This window comes from Petaurus breviceps, unplaced genomic scaffold (genome assembly GCF_028583685.1).
Source record: "Petaurus breviceps papuanus isolate PSGF00001 unplaced genomic scaffold, PetGlider_PUasm1.0 90731, whole genome shotgun sequence".
Classification (NCBI taxonomy): Eukaryota; Metazoa; Chordata; class Mammalia; order Diprotodontia; family Petauridae; genus Petaurus; species Petaurus breviceps.
In genome coordinates, this window is record NW_027187325.1 from 11685737 (window position 1) to 11696138 (window position 10402).

General features: G+C 37.6%; 1 protein-coding gene across 6 annotated transcripts in view; it reads right to left on the reverse strand.

The window, feature by feature from the left end:
* Positions 1-1987: 1987 nt before the first annotated feature.
* WWC3 (WWC family member 3) overlaps positions 1988-10402 on the reverse strand; it is a 220977-nt gene continuing 212562 nt past the window's right edge. For all 6 annotated transcript variants that reach the window (XM_069066930.1, XM_069066929.1, XM_069066932.1 and 3 more), the window contains exons 21-23: positions 7237-7464; positions 6542-6669; positions 1988-5000 (exon numbers count right to left, since the gene is read on the reverse strand). In XM_069066930.1, coding sequence (XP_068923031.1) covers positions 4934-5000; positions 6542-6669; positions 7237-7464 — 423 coding nt within the window. In that variant the 3' untranslated portion in view covers positions 1988-4933. The remainder of the gene's footprint in view (positions 5001-6541; positions 6670-7236; positions 7465-10402) is intronic.

Here is a 10402-nt window from a genome sequence, read left to right on the forward strand (position 1 = left end):
GAAAACAAGACAGAAAAACAAAGAAAAATTTAAGCTATTCATGACGGTTTCATGGCTTGCAGGGATTCCCAGGCATGAGGAATCATGCCCAACAAAGCAATCATCCCCAATCTACAAATGCACTAACCCCACTGCAGGTGGGGAGGGGAAGATGGCCACTTTACAACCTTTTTCGTAGTCTCTAACCAAAGGAAAAGAAAGAGGTTCCTTGTGAAAAGGGTGGAGAACCTGCCTTCTTGCTGTTTGTTGTTCAGTCATTTTTCTGTTCTGCCTGACTCTGACTATTTGTGTCTCCATTTGTAATTTTCTTGGCAAAGATACTGGAATGGTTTGCCATTTCCTTCTCTGGCTCATTTTATGGATAAGGAAATTGAGGCAAACAGATTTAAATGACTTCCCTAGGGTCACACAGATAGTAAGTGTAAGAGGCTAGATTAAAAAATTTTGTTGTTGTCTAACTGGGTTTCAAAGCACACATTTTTAATAGCTAATTCACAGGAGAGGTGAACCTGAGTTCTGTTTACTTTCCAGATTCTGTACGTCACTGGGAATACAATCTCTGGTTGTATATTTGTGTTAACAAAAGCCTGTTGCATCCAAAAATTGGGGGTCCTGTGGAATTTATCATGGACCTCCCCTTATAATTACAGAGGACATAAAAAACTTGTGGTCTATTTCCCCTGTGGGCTTTCCAGTCTCTCTGTATCTCCTGTCTGTAGAAACCAGTCTTCAAAGACATCTACCTATTGCCTAGTGAAATGTAGTCTCCAATTTGGCCATGACAGCCTCTCTGAGGGTCAACTCTACATAGTGTGGTATCATGGAAGGCGTACTTAGAATCAAGCAACTTGGCTTTAGTTCCCAGCTCCAACCCTTTAAAGAGGTGTGACCTTTCACACAGGATTTAACAGTTTCCTCTTCTGTAAAATAGAGCGCCTGTAATAAAAATTCTGTGATTTCATATACAAACCACTCTTTCTGCTCCATTATATGGAAACGTTCATGTTTGTTGGTGCTGGTCAAGAAAAAAAAACAACTTAAAATTAAAAATAAAACATCTTTGTTCTACTTACCTCCCAGGACTATTATGAGGATCAATATGATGTAATGTGTGAAAGCATTCTTCAAACCCTTAAAATAATGAAGGAATCATCATTACACAGTGGGGAGAAAACTCCCACTCTCAAAGAAGAGAAAAAGTGTCAGGTCATTAAAATGGTTGACTACCAGTAACCTGGCACTTTAATTATTGTGGACATAGGAATTTTTAGCTCACTACAAATTAAAAATAATAATAAAAATATTTTTAAAATAAAGCAATTTGTCAATAAGTTGGTTTTTTTCCTGAGGCCCTATTTAATGCACTTTTGAATGAAAAGGCTGCTGGCTTCCCATCTACCAAAAAAGTGCAGGTATTTACTTTTAGCCTTGAAGTTAATTGGAAGGTCATCCCACCCCTAAATTCATGCAGTTTAAAAAGCTGCAGCTTGTTTCTGTTTTGTTTTTGTTTTTCTTTTTGGAGGGGGGAGGGCAGGGCAATTGGGGTTAAGTGACTTACCCAAGGTCACATGGCTAGTAAGTGTTAAATGTCTGAGGCCAAATTTGAACTCAAGGTCCTCCTGACTCCAGGACCAGACATAGCCACCCCACTGCAGCTTATTTCTATAGTTCAATTCTCACTTTCTCTCTCCCTTACATGAATGAATGAATGAATGAATGAATGAATGAATGAGAATAGTTTCTTTTGTACTTTAACTTTCCATGGAAATTGCTTTTGTTTAGGGTAGTTTGTAATTCACCTTAGAAAATCACTTGATCATCTCCCACATGGTGGTCCTTCAAGTAGGCAGAGAGATGGCAATTGGTTTTGAAATTTACATACATGTATACATAGAGTATTGGGACTGATTTCTGCTTAAAATGCTTCAATAACATATAATCATACGTATTACATTTCCCCATTTAAGTGACAAGACTTTTCACAATGTTCTTAATGTAAGTTATTTTTATTTTATAGAAGAAATACCTTCAAAGAATACAAATGACAGAATCATAGAGGACCATGACAAAAAAAAAAAAAACAACAGAGATGAATACTGATTATAACTTATTACCACGACAGAAGAGTATTCATTTCAATGGTTAGCTTCTTGGGCAGTTAACAATGATTTTAGACACAGAAACAAATCCGTTTCACTTGCTGAGATGCTTTGTTGCAATACACTGAATAAACTGACTTGTTATGTTTCTTTGCTTTTGTTTGACATATCCTGGGTGTTTCTCAAATAGAAATATTAACACTGACACCACTACACTTAATCACTTTCTGCCTAGAGTCACAGTCGAATCAGGGCAAATATTTTTTGTTAGGTAACACAGTGATTGGGCAAAAGGAAAACTAGTGAAAACAACAGCTTAAGACTTTAGGATTCTATTTTCAGGCTGAGTATTCATTATCTGGGACATTTTTAGTGACTATACATTCCACTTACTGAATGTGAGGTATGGGATGGCAAGTTTCACTATGTTAGCAACTGAGAAATCATGTGTGTAAGTTCTGAAAAACACCTGTCTTGTTTCAGGGATTCTGCTGCCATCACCTTGAAGGTTCCAGCTCTAGGCTTTTTTATTCTTTTGAGCTAGGATAGTCAGAGACAGGCTACAACAGAGGTGAAGGTGGATGTCCAATTCGGTTAACTCCTGCCACTGACACACAGGATCTGACCCATTCTTTCCTCACATCCCTGTTTTTCATTGAACTAAATCTCCTCTCCTTGTTATGGTCCCACTCAACTGCAGAGACAACAAAACAGAGAAGGTAGAGGAAAGCAGAACAAAGGAGGGGTAGGAAGTACAAAACAAATTGGGTGAGTGAAGGAACTAGCTGCATTAAAAAAATATTCTGCAATATTGAAATGGAGGCCAAGGAACGGTTCCCCTCTGCAAAGGCAGGTTTCTGTTTAAATCGGGGCAGTGAAAGGCACTATCTGGAAAACACTGATTTTGTAAGTGGTATACCAGCCAGCATACCCGTTTTCCAACATGGCTAGTTACTTGGCAGCTGAGGCCATCACAACCCCCCATAGGGGGGCAAATGATATTTGTTTACTACTTTATAACAGAAAGGATACGACTGTTTTCAGGTGCACAGAAAAGCACCACTCTGGACTTTCCATTGCTGCAGACATGGTACTATGGGAAAGAAGAATTTGCTAACTACTCCCATCTATAAATCTTCTGCTAACCAAACAAATGTTTTGGCAGCACAGCAACGTGCAACATCTGGTAGGGAAAAATGTCATTGGCTTTCATTTGCACAGAAATGTGGAAAACACTTTTATCTGTGGACCAGAAATTCTGATTAGTATTAATGTTTTGTGAGCTGGTGAATACGTGTGTATGTATGTGTGTGAACATGCATAAATATATCAACAAAGCAAGACCAAAGCCAGAAGACACATAACAAATATAGAGATTACAAGTAACATAAATATTAAAGTCTTACCACCATTAAACAGATTATTTTGGTGTCTGTTTAATAATCCTGCAAAACCCACTCTTAATCTATGTAAAACGATAGCAAGGTTGGGTGTGCAGGGTGGGAGTCCAGAAATTGATGAGATAAGAAAGACTGGTAGGGACTGGAAGGGATAAAGCCTCATTGGTTAGGGAGATGTCAAGAGGCAAGGAAAGAAACAGAAAAAAAAAGAATTTTTGGTGACATTTTGTGGGACCCAAAACAATTTTTTTGCTCTAAAGCTTTGTAAAGTAGGACTTACTTCATAAATGCCAGTGTCTCATATTAATATGGTTTGAGATTTAAAAAAAAATACCATCATGTATTTTATTGCATGAGAACTATATTTATGACATTTTCAAGATGTCATAGGAACAATGTGTCTCTAGATTTAGGATAATATTCTCTTACTATACACCAAATACTCTGAGGTAAATGATTTATTGCCTCCAAAAAATATGGTTGCTCACTTTCCTAAAGACACATTTCCTAGAGAAGCTATTATCTTTAACTTGTCTGAATTGTTTATTCTTCAGTGGTTACATTAGAATGGTGATTTCCTGTTCACCTATCACTTTGTCCCTCGTTATATCATCGCTGGATCATCTTAGCAAAGTGGCAAGTTGGTCATTACTAATGAATATGAGCATGGCAGGCAGCCTATCTTGACATACCCAGATAATGGAGACTTTGTATACCTGGCTTCAGATGACATAATGCATAAAGATACATTAGACAAAATAGAAATGCAAACCTATTAGTGCACAGTAAGATTATGACATTAAGTTCTGCAATGCATAAATGGGATTTTAATCAATGTTAAAAACACTGCAGCCTATAATGTTTTAATATGACACAAACAGTGCTAAAGAATACAATACACATAAGATACAAATATTAGAAGCTGATAAAAGTGACAAATTCAGAACATAGTATTTTCATTTTCAGGTATCAGAAACAAAACCAGCCCAATAGTTCCATTCTACTGTATGACAAATACTGAAGAACAAAATTTCAGTCTTAAAATACATCTTAAAGTCAGTATTTTCCTTCAAGGAAAAAAAGTACTATAAATAAATTACAATACAGTGAATTTGCCTGAACTCACTTTGTTTCTGTCTTCCAGCCTTTAAGTCAAATAAAACAGCATTAAAAACTGTACACTCTTAACAGGATAGCTGATCTTTTATAAAATAAGCTGTCTTCAGAGATGTCAAGTTCACAGCAAGGAAAAACCAAGCCTTGCTGTAGTCACTATTATAAAATATATATGTATATATATTTATATATGTTTTTGTTTTTTACAAAATGTGTATATTAATGGCTTTGCACAAACGTTTTTAAGATAAATTTAGCTAGTCTAATAACTTCATGAAAATAAAACAGATAAATACTTCATGTTTACAACATAACACATCATACGTCATCAGCTGGCAGAGGAGGTATGTTAATCCTTGGTCTTGTAAAAAATGCTATCTTCTCCCTGTCAGTGAAGGAAATGATGAATAAAAAAAGATGGTCAAAAATAGTATTTGCTTCATTACAGATGACAGACAAAATGAAATATGCCTGTCACATAGTAAGCATTTAATAATATTGTTTGATTAACTGAGGGATTGACATGGGGTAGGTGGCCCTATCCTAGCAGACTTTCATCGAGAATGAGGAACAGCTCACAGAAAAGCATCTGAATGGCCTTTTAAAATTAGACCTACAGTCAGCTATGAGGCTTTCTTTGTTTACCAGATTTCTTGTGACCTGGGACAAGTGACTTAAGCTCTAGCTGTTAAAATAATAAATCATAAAGCTGCTAAACTGCATTGGCAGAGGTAGCTTTCTTGCCTTGAAGCTCCCTACTATAACAATAAAAGGTCTAGTCTCTATCCATGGTCTACTTTATACGAGATATGGGCAGCTAGGAGGCACACTGGATGGAGTACTGAGTTTAGAGCCAGAAAAACTCATTTTTTGGAGTTCAAATCTGGCCTGAGACACTTACTAGCTGTGTTACCCTGGACAAGTCATTTAACCCTGTTTGCCTCAGTTTCCTCATCTGTAAAATGAACTGGAGAAGGAAATGGTGAACTACTCTGGCATCTTTGCCAATAAAAACCCAAATGGGGTCACAAAGAGTCAGACACAACTGAAAAATGAATGAACAAGAAATATGAGATATAAGATACCACATAACCACCAACAAAAACTACAAATCAGTAGAAAGGTTGATTAATTCAGACTCAGAAGACTCTGATTCAAATCCTACTTCTATTATTTCCTGTGGATTTTTTTGTTTGTTTGCTTGTTTTAGGGGAGGCCATCAGAATTAAATGACTTTCCCAGGATCATACAGCTAATACATCTCTTGGGCTAGATTTGATCTCAGGCCATACTGGGCCAGCACTCAGTCCACTGTACCACCTAGCTGCCCCTCTTTCCCGTGTGTTAGACAAGTCACTTAAATTTTCTGGCTTTTAGTTTCCTCATCTATAAAATGAGATGGTTGAAAAAAAATTTTTTTAAGTTGGTCTAGGCTGCTCTGAGGTTCCTTCCTAGTTATGATTCTAAAAATTTTAAGTAATATTTTTCAAATGTAAACATGAAATTTAGTACTTGGTTATCATTTCTAGGGATGGGGAACCTTAAGACTTGAGGCCACATGTGGCCTTCTAGGTCTTTGGGTGCAGCCTTTTGACTGAGTTCAAGTTTTACAGAACAAATCTTTTATGAAGGGGATTTTTTCTGTGAACTTTGGATTCAAAGGGCTATACTTGAGGACCTATAGGGCCTCATGTGTCCTCTAGGCCAAAGGTTCCCCACCCCTGATTTCTTGTCCCATTTCCCCCTCCCTTTTTTTTTAACATCTGAAACAACTGAAGTTCAAAGAGTTTTTCACTTCAGAATATGAGACAAAATAAAAAGGAATGATATGCATAAATTGCATCTATGAAGCTGTTATAAGAAGAATGCATTCAAATTAAGTGACAGCACTAAAAGAGTGAGTGGGCATCATTTTAATTTTCTTACCTAAACGTTTGCACCTGAATGGGCTCCTTCTGGTTTTGCCCACGCAGCTGGTAGATTTCTTTGGATGCTTTCTTAAGCATTTTCTCAGCTGCCTGTTCTTGATGATGTTCAAGTTTGGTTTGTCTTGTCTGAAGTGGAACATATTTTTTTTTAAATAAAAAACAGAAACATTGCAACTAATCAAGCCTTTTTGAGTCTGGGAAGAAGCTTCCTGTGAACTGTCCCAGACATAGGAGAAGGTATTTTCTGTACTCTGATATTTCCACACGCACACGCACATGCACAAAATCCATGCTGCCCCCTGGCAGTCTCAGTTTGGCCATGACAGAACATCACAGCTATATATAATTGAGATGAACATGACCAGAGGGTCCCCTTCCCCTATACTGATATCTACTCCATTTAGGGACCTCTGCACTCATATATGAGAAAAAGGCATTCTCCTAACTTTCTCTTTCCCACATAAACAAAAGAGTACTACTCCCCATTCTTCCACCTGAAGGAAGAAAACTGGACTCAGCAAATTCCTTATGAATCTTTAATATGTATTTTCATATATAGCATACAGTTATTTATTTTGGAAATAAAATGCTGAAAGCACAATTTTTATGGTATGAAGTTCAAGCTTCTTATTTTAGGCAAAATATAGAAGTAAATTGGAAATGTGTAATTAGAACACGTGCATAGCATCTTACCTGCCTCTCCGCTTCCTTCAGTAAATTTCGGAATCGTTCATCTCGAAGAACCCAGTTGGGAAGGTCAGTTTGCCCTCGGAGCTGGGCATCTTCCAAACGTTGCCTCAGTTCTCTTAAAGCACATATCTCCTCATTCAGCTGTCTCTGTCTGGTTCGTGATGCCTGGAGGTCCAGCTCCAGGTCTAAGGATGTCCGTGCCATAAGCTCAGCCAAAGAAGACCTACAAGTCTACAAAATGATTGTGATAAATCAAAATAGATTCAAAAGTAAGAGAAGAACTGAAGCTCTGACTTAATCATTGGGAATGTTTTAACATAATTATTCATGGTTAAGGTAAGGAAATTAACTAAGCTATAAAATATAAAGGCACTTTATCTTTCTATACACATTGTTTCTTTTAAAAAAAAAAAAACCTTAGTCAGATGTCCTCCTCCAAATTTAAGTAAACTATATATCTACAGAATTTGCCAGTAGAGTAACCTTGTCAATAACCGTTTATTAAGTGCCTGTGTATTAAATGCTGATATAAAGAATAGACTGTGTACAAACAGGATATATGTAGGATAAACTGGAGCTAACATCAGAGAGAAGGCATTAGCATTAAGGTGGAAGAAGGTAAGAATTCTTTTCTTTTTTTGCTTCTTGGACAGCAATTGGGGTTAAGTGACTTGCCCAAGGTCACACAGCTAGTAAGTGTGTCAAGTGTCTGAGGCCAGATTTGAACTCAGGTACTCCTGACTCCAGGGCCAACTCTATTCACTGCACCACCTAGCCACCCCTAGAAGGTAAGAATTCTTGCAGAAGGTAGGATTTTAGTCAAGGCTCGAAGGATGCCAGAGAAATCAGAAGGCAGAGACAAGGAGAAAGAATATTCCAGGTATGAGGAAAGGTCAATGAAAATGCAAGGAATTGGGAAGTGGGAGTGTCTCGTGTGGGGGAGGGCGAGGATGCCAATGTCCCTGGATCAAACAGTATGTGGAAGAGGGGGGAAAGTATAAAATTGGTAGAGTATGAGGGTCCCAGGCTATGAAGGACTTCAAAAGTCAAACAGCAGATTTTTTTATTTGATCCTGAAGGTAATAGGTGAGGCCAGGTCGGCTCTTCCTAATCACCATTCAGTGGAATATTTTTAATATTTTATTGATGCTTCAAAGGAGTGTGTGTGAATGTTTCTTTAATCACTAACATTTCCCAATAGCACCCCCATCTCTCTGTAACAGAAAGAGCAAAACAAACTGACTTATCAATCATTTCTGACCATACATGCATGTTTACCTATGTTTACCACTTCGACTGAGAAGAGAGAAACAGGTTTCAGTTGTCTGGAAATAAGATTGTTTATTATTTAACCTAAATTCTGGTTTATAAACAGTATTTTCCTTGGCATTGTCATGGTCATGTTGTGTATTCCCTTGGTTCTTCATTCTTTGTGCTAAACAAGTTCATACAAATTTCCCTTTCTTACTCTGAATTCCTTCTATTCATAATTCTGTATAGTGGAATTATATTCCATTGCATTGATATACCACAGTTTGTTCAATTTGCCCAACTAATGGGCACCCACTCGTTTCCAGTTTTTTGTTTTGTTTTGTTTTTGCTACAAAAAAAGTACTGCTATGAATATTTTGATTTATAAGGGACTGGTCGGTCATGTCTGACTCTTTGTGACCCTGTTTATTGGCAAAGATACTGGGCTGGTTTGCCATTTGCTTTTCCTGCTCATTTTATAGGCGAGGAAACTGAGTCAAACAGGGTTTAGTTACTTGCCCACGGTCACACAGCTCCTAAGTGTCTCACATCAGATTTGAACTCATGAAGATGAGTGTTCCTGACTCCAATCCCAACACTGTGCCATATAGCTGCCCATATGGGACCTTTCCCTTTCTCTTTGATTTCCTTAGGCTATAGATAGCACAGCAATAGCAATGCCAAGTGTCAAATGGCATGATAATCTTAGGGTATTTTCCCACATAATTCCAACTCTTTTCCAGAATATTTGACCCAACAGAAGCAGCTAGGAGGCATAGTAGATAGAATTCTAGGTCTGCTGTCAGGAAGACCTGAACTCAAATCTGAGAACTGTATGACCCTGGGCAAGTCCCTCACGCGCTGTTTACCTCAATTTCCTCAACTGTAAAATGGGGATGATAATAGCAACTACATCAAAGAGGTGTCGTGAGGTACAAATGAGATAATATTTGTAAAACACTTAGCACACATATAGTAGGTTCCATATAAACGTTTATTCCCTTTTCCTCCTCTCCCAATTCAGAGCACTTCGAATAGTATATTCATGCCCCCCTCTCTCTTTTCCCAAATCCTCTCCAGCTATTTCTATCTGTGATCATTTTTGCCAATCTGGTGGATATTAGGTGAAAGCTGTGTGAACCTTTGGACATCTTAATAAGTGCCTAATACATGCAAGGGACTAGGCTACATAGGGATGTAGAGACATTAAAAGTCTAAAACAGGGGCGACTAGGTGGCACAGTGAATAGAGCACCAACTCTGGAGTCAGGAGGACTTCCATTCAAATCCTGCTTAAGACACTTGACACTTAAATAGTCGTGTGACCTTGGGCGAGTCATTTAACCCCAATTGCCCTGCCTTCCCCCTGCAAAAAGCAAAAAAAAATTAAAATAAAAAAGTCTAAAACAACTGAGGTGATAGCAAGGTAAAGCCCAAGGAACTGTGACCTGGAAGAAAGGAGATCAAGGTTCTTGTACCACCTCTGCCATGCTCTGTGAATGTCAGCACTTCCATGGGTCTCAGTTCCTTCACCTATAAAGTGTGAAGCTCTGACTAGGTGACCTCTAAGGTTACTTCAAGCTCTAAGAAGTTTATTCTAATCAATGGGTAATTAAGTTCTTAACTTTAAAGACCAAATATCTGTAAATTCACTAAAAAAATTTTTTACTATGATTAATTAGCACTATGATCTACTTAATGATTCAATAACTGTTTTTTATTTTTCAGATTCAAAAATCTATTTATTTAAATAAGAACATAAGAGGGATTGGTTTTATTTTAAATTAAATGGATGCACTGATCTCTCTCCTTTCCAGAAGTGGGGGACAATTCCACTGAATACTACATATATTGTTGGGCTTGGTCAGCATATTTTGTTTTGCTATCCCCTTTTCTTTCTCTCACTTCTAATGTTCTTT